This window comes from Lagopus muta, chromosome 2, assembly GCF_023343835.1.
Source record: "Lagopus muta isolate bLagMut1 chromosome 2, bLagMut1 primary, whole genome shotgun sequence".
NCBI classification, from domain to species: domain Eukaryota; kingdom Metazoa; phylum Chordata; class Aves; order Galliformes; family Phasianidae; genus Lagopus; species Lagopus muta.
Window position 1 is genome coordinate 201121 of NC_064434.1, and position 18086 is coordinate 219206.

General features: G+C 44.9%; 1 protein-coding gene across 2 annotated transcripts in view; it reads left to right on the forward strand.

The window, feature by feature from the left end:
* Positions 1-18086, forward strand: part of EVA1A (eva-1 homolog A, regulator of programmed cell death) — a 189494-nt gene continuing 171408 nt past the window's right edge. For both annotated transcript variants that reach the window (XM_048935343.1, XM_048935344.1), the window contains exon 1: positions 1-242. In XM_048935343.1, coding sequence (XP_048791300.1) covers positions 143-242 — 100 coding nt within the window. In that variant the 5' untranslated portion in view covers positions 1-142. The remainder of the gene's footprint in view (positions 243-18086) is intronic.

An 18086-nucleotide genomic window follows, 5' to 3' on the forward strand; every position in this document is an offset into this window, starting at 1 on the left:
GACTGCTTTTTCTTCCTGGCTGTTGGCTGTGATCCTTCCAAGCAATGGGACTAACAGTTTTCTCCGGGCAGTGAGTGCTGAATTGGGGCAGACAGCGCTTTCCTTCTCTCTGGAAGAAAACAAGCCGTGAGGATAATTAAGGATGTGCTGCCCAGATGTGTCTCCCGCCTCCACTTTTCTCGTAGCACTGATGTGCTTGACAGCTTTCGGCAACTTTGCTAAGACTTCTGCAGACTTCTCAGGTAGGGAAGAAGCGCTGATCCCTCCTGGCTGCCTGCTGGGAGCTCCTGTTACAGCGTGGGGGAGCAGCGCGAGGAAAGCGCATAGGAGCAGATCAGGGGTAGTTGCGCGGGGAGCGGCTTCAATCCTTTTAAAGTAATCTGATGAAAAGGATCTCCCGTAAGATTTCGAGTTTGTTAAAATTCTGTCTCAATAACCCTTAGCAAAAGTGCTTCAGATAAGTTAGATCTGAGTAATTTTGGGAACGAGGAAGGGAACGATGTTAATTTCTGCTTGTACCTGCTTTTGTGCTGTGTTTGAGAAATGAAAAGAGAGATCTAGGACCTGGGACAACTTAGCATATAATACTTTGATGTTCTCTGAGCTTTACCTTTCGTAATGGGCCAGATTCTTTTGCTTTTAAGATACAGTTCCTCACTGTTCCAAATGTTTCCTGAGCTCAGGAAACAAGGAGATATTAGGTGCACAGAATAAATTACGTTCTGAGCCTGTGTTGGCTTAACCCACAATGAAGTGTCTCAATTACAAATTAATTGTGCAACAGGAAATTAAAAATATTTATAGTGTTGTTTTTTTTTGTGCACAACATTTAAATGCACAGTGCTTTGAAGTGTGGAGCCCCCTATAACTTCTATGTATGTAACTGCATCAGTCACTTCAAAATTGGCTTTCTGTTCCTTGTGAATGTGCATGTGGGTAAGAGAAAACATCCTAGGTCTCATGTGAGCAGTGATTATTTTGCTCAGGAATGGCTATTGGGGTCATTTTGCTTTTGGGGTATCTCCTTTAATTTTGTGACTCTGGTCCGGCGTGTTGTTTAGGTGAGTGCTGTGAAACTGTTGTAGCATACAAAACCTGCCAAATATATTTTGCTAATAAAAACATTCATTTGCAAGGGCTGAATCTTGCCAGACTGTGGTCTCAGCACACTGCAGCACTGCTGTTTGTTTCCTCGAAGTGCATGTAGCCTGCGTGCAGCTCAGATTTGTGTTAGAAAGGAGCTTGTGCTGGACATGGAGGGGGAAAAGCATACAGTAGTTTGAAAACCTCTAGTGGGAATTGAAGGGGACTGTCTTGCTTGAAGTCCTGTTCAGATGCAGGTCAGATGAGGGGCTGCCATTCAAAGCAGATCTGCCTCTGAATGGAAATAAGAGCGTGTTTTTCTCCCCCTTCCTTGGCAATGAGCTTTCTCTGTACTCCTTATTGCTTTCTCTATACTCCTTATCGCAGTGAAGTTAGTGCAGAAAGGGGTGTGTAGAGTGGGCAGGACAGCAGCAAAAGCTGTTATGGGAAGTACAGATCCCAGACAAGCCAACTGATAAACATTAAGGTGTGCAAAAACGTCCCAGAGCGAGAGTACTTAACATTGTGTATGTAACATAACCAGAGCAGTAAGTGCACACTTGTTTGGCCTTGGTGATGCTGACAGTGGGGATAGATGCTGTCATTTAAAAAAGAAAAAAAACCCAAAAAACTTCTCAACATCAGCCATGTGGTCATGATATGTGATGAGGGGTGTTACTTTGTGTACCTGCACTGAGTGGTCGAACTGTGATGCAGGGTCTGAGCCCTACAGTCTGCAGTGTGTTTCCACAGTGGCTGAAATCATCATCTGATTCAAGCTAAGTTTCCTGATAGCAGGCTTGGCAAATGTCCCCAGTCTTGTTGAACTAACTGTACCTTACGGGACAGGAAACATGTTTTGCTGCAGGAAAGGGCTGTGCCTGCTGTGAGTGGTTCTGATAGAGTTTTAAGCATTCAGAGCTATGTTGACAGCAAGATGAAAAAGGATAGAGAAAGACTGAGTATTTTCCAAATCACGTTATGCTTCTGCAAAACACTTTGCAGAGATCAATGCTGAGAGCTTGAGCAGCAATGGTGGAGCCTATTAGTTCTTGCTGTGTGATGGAACACTGCTTTTTGCTACTGTTACCCCTATACAAGAGTTGCCAGGTATAATAAGGGAGGGAAGAAAATCTTGTAGTATAATTTGGCTGTAATGGTTTCTGGCCATTTATTTGTGTTTTCTATACTTCTGGGCGTTTTTCTGATATGGCTGCATTTGAGTAGCTGAAGGTCTTCAGGAAACACATACAACCCTACCACCCTACCCAGAGGATGTTCATCTGAGACATGAATTGTCTGCATCCCAAGGAGACGAATGGATCTGTACTAAGTACCACTGCTGAGGAATGCAAGGCTTGATCTATTCCCTTGGAAGGCCTCAGCAGCAGTTTGGCTGCTCCCAGTTGTTGGAAGGAGATGATGAGATTCCCCGGGATGGAAAGGCTTTTCCAGGTTTCAAATAGCAGTATTTTCCCAGACAGCGGCTGATGCTCTTTGGAGAATGATGTTTTTAAAACCCTGTAGACCTCATTCAGCCACACAGCATCTCTGCTTGGTTTGACCAAGTATTAATGGTGTAATGGTGGTTAGTAACGTGTTATGTTCTTTCTGGGGCAAGAAAGAAATATTCTGCAGTTCCAGTCCTGTAAAGAAACAGCACAAGATTAAAGGTGTGTGTCTCTTAGCTGCAGGAGGATTTCTTTTCCATGTAGGCTATGGAAAGGACTTTGAAAGAGTAAGTGGAGGACCAGCATGGCCCTTCCCACAGGAAAACATATGTGGTGCTGGGAGATCTCCTTGTTGTGGTCCCAGGCCCATGAGCAGCTGTGCATCTCTGTGCCTTCTGTTTGCACAGTTCAAGCACCACAATGTGAACATAAGTGTGCACTGTGCTGGGGACTGGTGCAATCTGAGATGTAAGAATCAAAATTCCATTTAGGTGAAATATTTGAGCTATGTGAAGAGTTTTAGTTTTCTTCAATAGCTCTTTAAACATTGATGTTTGCAGGGGGTGTGGGTGTAGAAGCAAGGAAATAGGAAGCAAGTCTCTGGGGAGCAAGTGGAGTAACTAGGCACTTCGTAGCCACTACTTAAAAAAGGCCTGAACTCTTCTCTCTGTGGCTTCTTGTGCTGTGGGCTCTTGTTCTAATCTCACTGTGATTGCTTCTTGTGCTCAGGAGTGTTTGAAGGCTCAGGATTCAATGTCATGGTGTGTCACATACCCCCTTCTGTTTACAGTGAGGTCTGAAGTCTGTGATGGGGTGTGGGTAAGAGGCTGGTCTTCCAACTCTCTGTACTTTAAGTGTAACACCCTCAATCCTAATCTCATTTCTTGCAATGAACTCTGAAATCCTTGCTGGAAGGTAAAGCTTCACTTTTGTTTTAGCCCTTTTCTGTTTGTGGTAGGAATCCAAGATAAAGAAGTCAGTGGCTTTCCTTGCTGCTGCTGCTCTGGGTAGACCCTGGGAGCTGGTGATGTGTTTACAGCACTCAGAGGTCATTCACAGTGTTAATGAAAACAGGGCTGAAACTCATCTTGGTGCTGGTTTACTGCAGGCATTGAAAGTTGAGCCAACAACTCTTGCTCATATCCCATGTATTATCTCTAGCTCCAGCCACAGGGTTTCTTTCACTGCATATGAATCATGCAAACCCATGCTGGCTGTTGGCTATTTACTTTCCAGCTGAATGTCCACAGGGAATTAGGCGTAGTGATTACGTGGCTGCTGCTATCTGTTCCTGTGGTAACTTACCTGAAATGAGCTCATCAGTAGGTAAGGTGGACAGAACAGCAGTGGCATTGGATCTACTTGACTTCCATCAATTTCATGTTAGTGGAGAAGGATTCCTTCACTACTGCTGCAGCGTAGAGAAGTCTGTACTGTGAACTTAGCCATTTGCAGACCTAGTAGAAGACACTATAGGAAGCCATGCCAAAGATTTCAGTTTCTAGGCATGAAAATAGCTTTGACTGGAGCTCCTGCCTTTTCTGACATGGGACAACCTATCTGGAGGACATTAAGCTGTAGGAAAAACAGCCCCAGTAGTACTTCACTCCCTGGGCCTACTTTAATATTAATGTTCTTTGTGTTATATTTGGCACGAGCTGAATGTGAGCAGCACTTTGCTTAAGGGAGCTGATCAGGCACTGAGCCAGGTGAATCCTGATAATTCCCATCCACACCCTGCAGGTGAGCCCTGGGTAGCTTTCAGCAGTTTTCTCTGGAGGTTCTCTCTGGAGAGCACAGATTTTTTTTTTTGGTAGGTGTTTGGTTTTTTTTCCTTTTTTTCCTCCCCAAGAATGGCAGGTTTCAGGTGAAAGCTGCTTTTGGTGCCTCTCTGCTAATTGGCTCAGTGCATTTGTTGAAGCTGATGAGCTGCATTTGGGAGGGGAAAGGCACTTGATTGCGTCTTATCAATCCACAATAAAAGCAATTTGCCTGACAAATCTGTTCATCGCATTATCACCAACACCTACACGCTAGCAGCTCCCTGAATGACTTCAGTTGGACTTTGATATTGGTTTTGGGCATTTTGAAGAGAAAGGCAGATACAATTTCTTTTCAGTGTAGAGCTGTAACAAGTAATAAGGTTTGTGCTGTTGGCTCTAAGGGCAAATAGGTGTGCTTCAGCCTTTGCTTTGGGACAAACCCAGAGCACCTCGCACGTCCTCTATATGCAGGACTCTGAGTGCTGTGGTTGGATAGGCCTCAGCCCAGATGGCTGCTTTCTTCCTCAGCTGGAGGTTACAGCTCTGTGGGCTTACTGAGGGAGGTCTGTGCCAGGACAGGGAAATTCTCCTTTGCAGAAGCAACAAATTCCAAAACCTCATCGAGGCTGCTGAAGAAACTCCTGAAAATGTTTTGGAGAGGTAACTGCATGGTGAGCTGTACCAGAAAGGCTGAGGAGCTGAAGGAGGGAGGCTGGGCCTGGCAGCCAAAGCTGAGCAGTTTTCACAAACTGCCCTTGGTGCATTGCCTGTCAGTGGGCAGAGCCGGGTAGTGCTGGAGGATGAAATCGGGGATGGGTCCCAAGCGCTGGGGAAGTAAGCACAAATGAAGAGGTTATTTCAGTGCCTTAGAGATCTGTTACTGCTTGTCAGCATGGATGTGGCTTTGTGGGTGTATGGGAACTGCTGAACCACGGCCTGAACCTCTGACTGATCACCTGAGGTGAGCGCTGAGTCAGCCATGGGAGCACAGTGAAGGCGACTCAGCTGTGTTGCTGGAAGGGATGGAGCCTGGCTGCACCTCTCCCAGACCCTTTTAAGAGCTGACTGCCAGTGGGGAAGGATCTGTGCTGGAGATCCCTCCTCTGGAGTTTTGCAGCGAGCCCAGGACATGGATAAGCATTCTATCTATTCTCTTTTTGTTATTATGACCTGCTTAGCCAAACTCTCTGGTTTCTTTCATAATTATAACATCTTTATATTCATTGATTATACAGTGGGCATCCACAAAGGAAAGAGGGGGATGCTTTGGGTGCCAGCGTGCCTCATGATGAGTCCGTGAAACCTCATATGCAATTGCTCGCATGCTCCAATAGGGACAGAAGAAGGGGGAAAAGAGTTTCAGACTAAAAGAGGGGAGATTCAAGTTAGGTATTAAGAAAAAATAAATCTTTACTCAGTGAGCGGTGAGACCCTGGCACTGCTGTCCAGAGAGCTGTGGGTGCCTCATCCCTGGAGGTGCCCAAGGCCAGGCTGGATGGGGCCCTGGGCAGCCTGGTCTTCTGGGAGCAACCAGCCCGTGGCAGGGGTTGGGACTGAATGGGCTCCAGGGTTCCTTTCAACCTGCACCGTTCTGTGATGACTTCAGGCCTTGGTGTGCTGAGTTCAAGAGCCCTTGTGATGTGCTTCTGGCTCACGTCATGTGGAAATCCAGTGTTCTACCACTGGAGCTGTCAGCAGGGGCTGAGTCCCTAAGAATTCTTAAGTGCATGGTGACTGGCAATGTCTAAATACTAAATGCTACAGGATAGAAGCTGATCCACTGGAAGTTTTGATCAGGACCAGAAGTGCTTTAAGATTAACAACTTCTAAAGACATATGGCATAACAAAACATACACTGTGGTAGTTTAAATTGTAACACTTTAAAATGTCTGGGGTTATCACTACCCAGAGGATGCTGTTTCATGCACAGTCTATTCCAGGAAAACATTTTTGGAGCATTCTTCTTATGTCTGTGTTATTAGGTACAAAATTTCTGCAAAATCAAAGTGATAGTTTGTCTTCTGGTAAATGACTTTGCTAATTTAAGACTCTCTGAAAGCAAATTTCTTAAGACATAAATGGTTTGTGCAATAAAAAAAGTGGGAATTCTAATTTATCCTTTCTCAACTAAAATAACAATTTATGCTGTGGGGGGGCAGAATAAGCTTGGTGGGTTTTTTAATTTTTTGGGTGACTGGGCTGAATAACCCTACAGTTTTGTACGTGGTATATGGCTGATCACTTTGTTGATGCTAATTTTAGTGTGGCCTAGTCTCCTGAAGAACCTGGTTCAGAACTGGAAGTTGGCTTGTGCTGCACTTCAGTGGATGTGCAGCAATCTGGGTGGCCAACACCAGGATTGTTTGTGTTTTGCTTGAGATTGGCTGATTGTGCATGCATAAATTTATTTTTCTTTGTGTCCTTGTCATTCCCTTTTATTTATCTCCAAGGCCTTTGCTAATTTAGCCATTTTTCTGTCCCTTGGCAGGTGTGCAGCTGCTTGCAGAAACAGGCCTATCATGCTGCTCTAAGTAGCTTAGAGGATTTCTGGTCAGGTTTAGAATTATGGAATCATTTGGATTGGAAAAGCCCTCTAAGATCACCAACCCCACCATGCTCACTGAACCATGTCCCTCAGTGTCACATTTTCATTGTTTTTGAACACCTCTGGGAATGGTGACTCCACCACCTCTTGTGGGCTGACTTGTTCCAGTGCCTTACTGATGCATCATTTAGTGAGATAGTGCAAGATCTCGTGTGTCTTTGTGAGTCTGCTGATGGCCCAGACAGGCAAGAGTCCTGTTCTGCCCGGATGTAAGGCAGTTTAATTTACTTTCAAAAGGTTTTCTAGGGTGCCTGGATATTGGAAGAACTGATCTTGCTGATTAAATCTGATAATAAATAATTCCCATTTACAAGAAGAGCCGTAAGGAAGATCTGGGGAGCTACAGATCTGAGGGTGCTGGGTCTCTTGGAGAAGGAGAGACTGAGGGGTGATGTGTATGGGAACTGCTGAGTCACGGCCTGAACCTCTGATTGAGCACCTGAGGCGAGCAGTGAGTCAGGCAGAGGAGCACAGGTGAAGGCAATGCAGCTGTGCTGCTGGAAGGGGTGCAGCCAGGCTAAGGCCCTCCTAGACCTATTTAAGAGCTGGCTACCAGTGGGGAAGGATCTCTGCTGGAGATCTGCTTTGCTGGAGTTTTGTAAGTGAGCCCAGGACAGGGGTAAGCTTTCTATCCTCTTTTTTTGTTATCATGGTCTGCTTTGCCTAACTCTCTTGTTTATTTCGTAATTACAACATCTTAATATTCATTGATTATACATGATGTCATTAACATTTATAAATATGTGAAGGGTGAGTGTCAGGAGGATGGAGCCAGGCTCTTCTCAGCAACATGCAGTGATACCACAAGGGGCAGTGGGTGCAAGCTGGTACATAGGAGGCTCCACCTAAATATGAGAAAAAACTTCTTCACAGTAAGGGTAACAGAATGCTGGATGGGGCTACTCAGAGAGGTTGCGGGGTCTCCTTCTCTGGAGGCGTTCAAAACCCACGTGGACAGGTTCCTGTGTGATCTGGTCTAGGTGTTCCTGCTCTGGTAGGGTGGTTGGACTAGATGATCTTCTGAGGCCCCTTCCAATCCCCAACATTGTGTGATTCTGTGTTCAGATCAATTCTGCTAAACCTGTGATGGGTGAGGTACCTGATGCTGCTGCTTCCTGAAGAGGGACCGTTCCGACCTCCTGCTCGAAGGCTCCCTATGTGATGGTTTTATTTTCATCTGCTTACAGATTGCTTCTGTTTGTGGTTATGCTGCTATGATAATATCAACATGTCTTACATTAGCCTCAAGGATTTAAAATGGGATTTTACTCCAACAAGTAAATATAAAAACAAACATTGAGTACTGTGTTCAGTGTTGGGCACCTCAGTACAGAAAGGACATGGAGGTGCTGCAGCAGGTCCAAAGAAGGGCAACAAGGCTGGGGAAGGGCTTGGAGAACATGGCCTATGAGGAGAGCCTGAAGGGGCTGGGGAAGAGGAGGCTGAGGGGAGACCTGATTGCTCTCTGCCAGTACCTGAAAGTGATTGCAGCAGAGCGGGGTTGGTCTCTTCTCACTGGTGACAGGACAAGGGGAAATGGCCTCAAGTGGTGCCGGGGAGGTTGAGGTTGGATGTCAGGAAACACTTCTGTACAGAAAGGGCTGCTAAGCACTGCCATGGGCTGCCCAGGGAGGTGGTGGAGTCCCCATCCCTGGCTGTGTTTCAAACCGTTTGGATGTGGTGCTCAGGGCTATGATTTAGCGGAGGGCTGGTAGAGTTGGGGTGGGATGGTTAGGCTACGGTTGGACTCCATCTTTAAAGTCTCTTCCAACCTGAGCTACTCTATGGTTGTATGATTGTATGCCACTGGAGATTTTTACTGCTGTATCATTCTGTGTGCTAGGGTGACCTATATTCTGTGCCTGGAATGTGTGGGCTCAGCTGTGATCCTTTATTGTTCTCTCCACTGTGCTGATATTAAGTTTGCTCTATGGCAGTTACTATTTCTGGCATTGATTTTTCCATGCTTGCTATATTTTTGCAAAGGCTTTTGACTTGCATGTAGTGTAATTAGGCTGATAGGCGATGACTTGACCTGCTGTATCTGAATTGTATTTAATTTTGAGCCCCAGACTTTGAGAAATCTTCTACGTCTGTGCTCTCTATGGGACCTGTGCATGCAGTGCTGCTGTGGCCCAGACAGCATCCATAGGATGCTGTGGGACACAATTCTATCCTTTAGTTTTGGAGTTTATCCTTTGTGAGGAATATTCAAAACCTGCATTAAGGTTGTGCATTAAGCATGTGGAAGTTAATAAATGCTGAAATTAAGGTAGATGTAACTGCTTGAATCCACCCGACTGGGCTGTTTGCATTTCACCAGTCTGAGTTTCTCTTTGATGAGCACATACTACTTCCACCTCCCATCCCCATGGGATTCTTGTCTCGCCCAAGATGGATGATACAAGAGGAAAAGTGGCACCAGTGGAAGCATGGCTGGTTACTGCAGTAATTTGGTGTTACAGACGTCCTGGAGGCTAATGCTTAAACTGTGATGTGTGTACAGTTCCATTTAAAACAGTGTGGCGGTTCTCATCAGACATGCTCACTGCTTATGAATCTGAAGGTGTTTTTTTTTTTTTAATAACAAGTGTCATTAGCAAGAACAAAGGTTAACTATGGTAATTAACACTGCAGTTTAGCAGTATCTCTTCCTCCAGCCAGGCTGAAAATAGGCATTTATGCAGCTGAAGAAACACTTCTGTTTTCTCTACTTGTTACGCTTCTGCATATTATTTAAAGTTTTCTCAGAAGGACTGAAATAATGCAGCCCCCTTTTACAATAGCACTTCTTTTCTCAGTGGTAGGCTCTAAGAAAGCATGCAGGCCCTTCCCTTCTAGGATTACTCATTTCCTCTTTTTTTTTCCTCCAGAAATGAATACAGTTCTCCCCCAGAAGCACAACTTCTGCAGTGCTGTGTCAGAGCCAACCTCTGTTGCTCTCAGCCACGTGCTGGATGGGGCATTCACTGCCTTCTGTTTTTCCCTGAATCACAGAACTGTAGGGGCTGGAAGGGTCCTTCAGAACTCATTGAGTCCAGCCCTGCTGCAAAACAGGCCCCCTGCAGCAGGTGCCCAGGTGGGTTTGGAGTATCTCTGGAGAAGGAGAATCCACAGCCTCCCTGGGGAGCCTGTTTCAGAGCTCACAAGAAGTTCCTTCTCATATTGGTGCTAAACTTCCTGTGCTCCAATTTATAGCCTTTTCCTCTTCTGTTCCCACAGCCTGCTGAGTTCCTGCTTAGAGAAGGAAAAAGAAATATGAAAAAGGTTTCTTTGTTGCTTTCTATGTTGTTTCAGTGCTGTCAATAATAAATAATGCCCACCCTGGATTTCTGTGCTTTTTCAAAGGCTTCCATCATTTATGTGCATGGTGGGGAAATGAGGGACGTAGAAACTTCAGTCAGTGACCTGAAATATTATAGAGCAAATGAGAGGCACAACCTCTGGGCCTCCTGAAGGCGCGACCCTTGGATCTCCTGAAGTCTGCTATCCCATTAGTAAGTAGTGCTGCCTTTGACTTTCTGGCATGAAATATTTTCACGTGATTCTCACAGAGTGCAGAAATAATTGATAGGAGGATAAAAAAAAAAGTGGAGTTACAGGTTGACAGGCACGGACCTGCTTATTTATCTTGCAGAAGGGGGTTAATGCAGCATGGAATAACGTCAGCTTTTGTCTGTGAATGAAAGTGGCAGGGGACAGGTGCAGCTGACTACCCAGGGGTGCTTCAGTAAGAGTAAGCTCAAAGGGAGTATGCAGTGGTTTGTCCACATTCGTGAGGTTTGCCAGCAAATGCTTTTGGTGAGCTCTGCTTTAACAAGCGGTGAAAGTTAAGGGTGCAGCTGAGTTCATTTCCTTTGCCAGCATGGCTTGGCAGCCAGGAGCTCTGATGTCGCACCTTCCAGTGTGTTTCTCACGGAGGCAGAGAATGAAACGCTTCTGGTTCTCGACTGCTGGAGCTGTGTCCAGTTCTGACTTCTCTGCTCCAAGTGTGGTGTCAGGATTTGCTGTGTCCCAACTTTACTCACTAGCTTAAAAAGAAAGAAATTAACCTGACCCACCTTGATCATAAGAGATATGAATAAGAATTCTCTTTGAACTCAGATTTTTCCCTTTGTGAAATAGTTTTCTTCTGGTTGAAAACTACATTTCTACTGCAGGTCAGTGAGTGCTGCAGGATGCTGTTAGTATCTTGGGAAGTACATGGTCCAAGAATTTGTGCCTGCTGAATGCCTTTTAAAGCCCCTCTTAGCTTTGTCAGTGCTGTGGATTAGTACAGAGGGGCAGCTCTGGGTCTGCTGGCCAAAGGGGCCCAAGCCACAAAATGGTTGATAAAGAGGGAGGCTGACTAAATCCTTGAACTCTTGGGACTTGCTAGCCCAAGACTGGCTTGATGGCAGACAAATGTGGAGAGAGCGTGATGCTTTTTGCACTAACACGTGGTGTGGTGAGCATTTGCTCTAAACCCTTTTCTGCTCTTAAAGAGGTGGCTATCAAGGGGCAATAGCTTTCCATTTAGGGCTGTCCTGCATTGGCCTCATTTGCTCTATAGCAAAGTTGTCATGTAACTAATGCCTGGCTCCTATGGCAACCAAGTTCAGCTGTGTTCCAGCTGCTATGGTGTGCACAGTTCAGGCATGCAGTGTGTAGAAGGCACACTTGTCACAAAAAATGTGGTGGGGAGAGGCAGGGGAAATGTGTCTGATGCTGCATTTAAACAGAGATTGAGCACGTGGGAAACAGGCAGACAGAGAGAAACATGCTCTCCCATACTGCTCCCCATGTGAATCTTGCTTGGCTGTCTTTGAGGCATCCAGACTCCTGAAGCTCTGACATGCACAAAGCTCTGTGCAGTCTGAGTGCTCTGGTGGAGACTTCTGTTCTCACTGATGGCTTGTTCATGCTACTGCTTCAATGATAAATCATTATTGATATTTCTAATGAGGCCTTTAGGGCTGCTCTGGAAAAGTTAAAACCTTCAGCAGGAAGACAGAGACAGGTGAAGCACTTTGGAGGTTTGATTTGCCTTTAAGGCAGGAGGGGTCAGGTACTTTTTTGTTTGTAACTTAACTCCAAATTTTCTACCTTCACTTGAAAGCCATAATGTTTCCTATCTCTTTTTTCTCTACTTCTGAATTTACTGCAGGACTCCAAGTATCACTTTCAAGCACACTGAATAAGTTTATTAAGAGCAATTTGTAGTGTTACAACATGGCTGTACAGGAGTCTAACCATAGTATTTTGTAGATGGAGAAACTGAGTCTCAGACAATGGGATTTGATTTTATTTAGCCGTATGAAGAGCACCTTCATCTCACGTAAGCTGTTCCTTTGGACATCTAGGAATGCAATCTGACTTTCATTTCATCTACGTTGTGAAGTCATAGGCATCCCAGGACTGCTCCATTCACTAAAAGAGGGTCCAGGCAGCTAGCTTAGACTAAACAGGTCCTGCTCAAAGTTACACAACTGAAGAGTAGCAGAGCTGGCATCCAGACTTCCAGGATCTTCTCCTGTGCCATATTTTATTAATAGCACTGATATGCAACAGACTTTGTAACTCCTTCTTTCTGCCTTTTCATAACGCTTTTTGGAGGAAGCTTCTTAGCAGAGTGACAGGACACAGAACAAGACCACCCTCTGCCAGTGTCCTTTCAGGTAATATGCAGTGAATTGCTAGCCTTGCTAGCCTTGCTCTCCTCCCATGAGGAATGCTAGATAATACTCCTTGTACTGCTCTGATAGTGTTAAACAAGCCCCAGCAGTGTGAGTGCAGACATCAGTGGTTTGAGACTAGTGCGTGTGTTTGTATTTTCTATTTTTCATTTTGCAGCCTGAATGCATTCATTAATTGTTTTGATGCACCTGTCTCCTATTATAAATGCTGTGCTTGTTCTAAGAGCAGCCTGACATTCACTCTGAAACAACCTAGAGATTGCTTTTCTTGGGTGCTGTACTAGGTATGAATGTTGCAGTTAGGCGGTGATGAGCTAATTCCATTAGTCAATGGGAGGAAACACTGAAGTCAGTGGGTTGGATAATGAAATCTAAAGGTAAATTCTGGTGTGCCAGATGGCCTAGCATAGTGACTCTACTAATGTGGGAGGAAGGAGAGCCACAGTAGCCTTGAGGAATAAAAGCTGCAGCAAGAGGTATGGTATGTGATTTCTCTGAGCTAAAAACTTGATTATGCGATGATGCAGCTGGATGCAGGCCTGGGAGATTCATTCAGGCCTGCTCTGTTTTTATTTTGGCGTTTTGGTCCAATTTTGGGCAGTGAGAGAATCTCAAGTTAATGACTAAGATAGTAACACTAATGTTAACCTATTGTTTTTGTGTGATTGATGGCTCAGCAGGAAGAATTAATTCTTTCAGAAGAGGCTGATAAAATCTTTGTTCTGTAGAAGCAACTGTAAGAAGAAACTGTCTTCACAGTTTCTTCTTTTCCACAAATATTTAGGCTGATATTTAGAAATCCTATTTCTTTTTGGATCAAGACTGTAGGATCTTTCAGGCTAACACTTCATTTTGTAGGCTCAACTCTTCATTTTCTTGGATTCCTGTTTTCATTGTCAGTGTTGTGAGAACAAAAAAGTTTTGAGACTGGAAAATAGCTTTTTAAAAAAAAAAAAAAAAAACCTCTGAGATGGAAACACTTTTTTTTCCTGGTCCAACCTGAGCTGTTTTTACTAGATTCTTCTTTCACAGAAGATCCACCAGAACTGCTCCTTTCTGGTCTGCTAGGTACTGGTGCGTGTTGGAAGCTGAGACTCTTCCCATCCTGGGTCTGTCTGCAGGGCCTGAGAGCTTCCACAAAAATGAATGGGAAGAGGCTGGATGTAGTCTTCCTTTCTGCCTTGCTCTGTGTTCCAGGTGAGCACTCATCTCTTATTTCTCTCACCAATCCACACCTAGGATTTTCCAGGAAACAAACAGTTATCGCCTTTGCCAAACTTGGCTGTATTACATAGAACAAGAGTGGAGGAAATGAGCTCTGGTCACCTTACTTGGCAGCACCCTTTCTTTTAGAATCATAATGTGCTTGTAACTGGATGCAGCCTATCAGCACTCAGTGTCTCCTGGCAGAAAGGAGAAGATGAACTTTTTATTTAGTAGTTTACTGGTTTTAGTATTTAGGAAGTGAATGGGCTGGATCTTTTAGTGCAGAATATCATAGTTCTGATAGCAGTGATAAATGACAAATTGAGAAGTGCAGCATGTGATGATCTTTCTACCACACAGAAGTAGCTCAAGAGTGTAAATTGTGGTAAAATGTTGTTAGACCGTTCTCCTAGGATCTTTTGCTATTCCCACAGTGTAATATGGAGTGGCATTTCTTAGCTCTAATCTGGAGTCCTATTTATGTCAACATTATCATGAGTCAACGCTAAAGGTATTTTTGCCCTCAAATGCAATGCAAATTGCAGCACTTCAGAACAGTGCACTCAATCCAGCTACTTCCAACCTAATGCCTTCCAAAGGGCAGACTGCCAGCTCAGGATTTAATGTGAAAGCATCACCCTGGCAAGTGTCTTCCTCCTCTTGCAGAGGGTCTAGATTCTGCCTCTGTGATGGTCCAAAGGAGACCCAAAGCCCTACAAGCAAAGGCAGTGAGCAATTGTAAGCCCCAGTGGCCCCAGCTGTCAGACACAGCAGAGCTGAGATTGATGGGCTGGGTGGGGGAGTGGAGTTAAGGAGAGTTCAGGCGTCCCCCTGACACACGTGAGGGGAAAACAACCCTCAGCCGTATTTCATGGAAACCTGCTGTTCCTCCAAAGGGGAAAGGTCAGACTCTGTCTTGCTGGGGGCCCTCAAACAAAAACCTGTTTATATGGGACCCACCCTTGTACCTTGTGAGTTGGAGGGTGAATGGACTTGCAGGCATTCAGCACCCTTCTAACATTTGTATTGACGAATGGTGGAACTTCAGATTGAGTTGGTAGTAAAATCCTGGAAGCAGGCAGGTAAAGATCCCTTATAAATATTAACTGTAGTTAGCTTCCAGAAGTGTTGCATTGTTGATCTCAGGAAAACGCTGCTCAGAAATGCTTTGGTTTCCCTTGCTTTTTGGCAAGGGATGGGCTGTGACTCTTGCTAGCATGTGCTTGAAATTAAGGCTGAAACAGTGCAATGCTGTATGTATCCCTGCACCAAGGTGCTGGTGGTACCTGGGTATCAGAGAGCTTCCTAACATCGCTGCCAGCTCTGTGCTGCAAGTACTTCTCACAGCCTGACACAAGGTTTTACCAGCCTGGTTGATTCAAGTAAAACAGTGATGTAGATAGACTGAATATTAGCAAAAAATATATATATATTCCCAGAGTGGTGAGGCATTGGAACAGTCAGTCCAGGAAGGTGGTGGAGTCACTGTCTCTGGAGGCCTTCAAGGAAAGGGTAGATGTGGAACTGAGGTAAATGGATTAGTGGGCATGGAGGAGAATGGGTTGATGGTTGGAGTAGATGGTCTTAGTGGTCTTTTCTAACCTTAATGATTCTGTATGGCATGTGTCTGGGGAGCTGCAGTTAGGAGGACAGTCTTCTGGAGCGGTGATGTTGGAACTGCCAGTGCTGGAGCTCTCTGCCAGAAAAACTTGCGTTCTCTGCTCCCAGACATTCTTTCTTAAATTCCACCAACCTTTGGACAGGAAATGGTTTCAGGCCTTCTGAATTGTTGTAAGACCTGCTGTCTGTCAGTCTTTCGGAAGGATCTTGCGGATCCCTTGTGATGTGATAGAAGACTTGTCCAAGTGTTGTATGACATAAACAGAAATGCCTCAGTCACAATTATATATGTGACAGAAGTATAGATATTGGGGAGTCAGGTATGGCTTGCACATTCTGTATCTGGTTTGTGCTTTTAGTGCAAATAAAGCTGTTTGAGATGAGGGGCTGAGCAGGGAAGCCCGGAGGAGCCCGTGTTACTTGCCCTGCCCAAAGGTTGGGCACCTCTTCTGTTCATCATAGTAAGAATGAATGGTTCACAATTTACATGCAAATCAGATGTTTTGTGGAAGGAGAGGAGACATGAAAGCAGCATCAGCATTTGATCTTAATGTATCACTCTCAGCACCCTGCCAGCCGCTTTCTGACCTCTCCCTGTGCCTCCTGCCCTCATGCAGGAGAGAAGCTAAGCCAACCACAGGCAGCCTGGCATCTCTGCTCTGGTCCTGTGTGGCTTTTATCAATTTGGAAGTTACCTGTACAGAAAGCATTTGTTAATGGCCCAGTGAATTGACAGTCTCTGCAGGTTGCTTTGCTGCAGAGAAGAACTGTTGGAGTGGAAAGTGCAGTAAAGTGCCAATGTATCAGGCTGTGATGCTGCCTGGTGTTCAGTAGGCATTTTCCTAAGGGGAAAGGAGACAAAGGCTGAGGAATGTTGCAGGCAGAGGCTGACATGCAAGCAGAATGGGGAAAAGGGGTTTTAAAAAGTATAAAACCCTGGGGGGGAGGAGTAACCCAAGTGGGTGGTTCAAGCACTAACTTGAAACTCTTTAGATAAATGGCATTCTTGCAGGATTGTGGCTCATAATGGTGTTTAATATTATAATGTTTGATAATAAGCATTTGTTTGTTGCAGAGATCAGACTACCCAAATCTCAGTCTGTGAAGATTCTCTCCTGTCTTCTTTCACATAGGCAGTGTAGGCATTACAGAATAGAAAGGTTTGGGCTGTATCTCTGCTAGCTGCTCCTCAGGCACCTGCTTTTCCCAGCTCACCAGTCCATTTCTGATTGGTAAACAGAGCAACAACTTGTAAACATGGCTTAAGACACAACCTACACGTGCCAAACAATTTTCTATTATTAAATATGAAATGTAAAGGTTTCTGTTGTTTTCTAACAAGTTGAGGGTCTGGTCTGTGTGAGGAGAAAGAAACCGAATCAGAACTGTTGATTCCACACTGCGTTAAATAAAAGACATTACGTGGCTTTTAAATGTCATGGGGAAACATCCCCTCATCTACCTGATGCATCTATTCAGCTCCTATGTGAGCCCTGCTTCTCCTGTTTTATATATTAAAAATAAAGCTGTTTTCTCTAGGCATAAAAGAAACAGAACAAAATGCCCCGATATCCCCAGATCTGACGTGATTACTTGTGAAAATTCCTTTGTAGAGACCTCAGCTGGGGAACTGGAATTTGACTCCCTCCATCTTCTGTGTTGCTGTGGTTGCCTTCTTCAACAACAGATGCAGCTTGGTTGGTTCTTCTGAGGAGTCTTTTGAAATACCAAGACTTAAGAAGTAGGATTTGACAAAGTTGGGTCTTAGCTCTTGTTCAGAAACCTTGTTTCTCACTTGATCTTTGCTAAGAAGAGCAGAGAGCAGTTTTCCAGCTACTTGCCTTCTTGCCACCACAGCTCATTCTCCAGTGCCTGACTGGTCATTTTACCCATAGAAGGATGGAGAAGAAAAATCCATCTCCACGTGAGAAAGGACTGTTTGTGGGGATCTTAAGAACAGCCTGATCAAAATCAAATGGAGCGTGTGTTTGGAGGTAGGCAAAACATCTGCTTGCTTGGGGTGACAAGTTCTTCAAAGAACAATGAAAGAACAGGCATATTTTTCCTGAAAGATCTCACTGGCTTTCTGCGTCTGTGGTGCCTCTAAGGCTGTTGCTCAGTAGGATGTATTACAGGAAAATGACATTAACTTTGCTGTTTTATTTGGTCTGAATGGCAGCAGGTCAGTAGCCTCAACCTAGGCAACTCACTTGTCCATCTGGCCCCAAATGGCTTCAAGGGGAAGAGCTGGGAGTGCATCAGCTTGGAGTGATGAGCTCTGGCAATGCTGCTTGTGTGCTCTGCATTGGCAGGTCTGATAAATGCCATCTTCATTCTCCATGGGCTTTCTTCCTTTGTATCTGTAGGCTATAGGAAATAGGGTGAAACTGTAGTGAAATGCATTCAAATACCAGTGACCACGTTTATAGCAGGGAGGTTAGAGTTGTGAGATACTTGTGGAAAGAGAAGCACCTAATTGCCTAACCCAGCAGATCTTTACTTAAACACAGTCCTGCCTCATACTAGTTTATGCCATGGCAAGCTTACAGCCCTCATGTTTTGCCTTGCCTCATGCATAATGAGACACCAAAGCATTGCTTCTCTTGGCTAAACAACTGAAATCAGCTGTGGTGAATTGCACTTGTGCCTGCTTCTGATTGGTTTAAGGTGCCTATGTCAAGC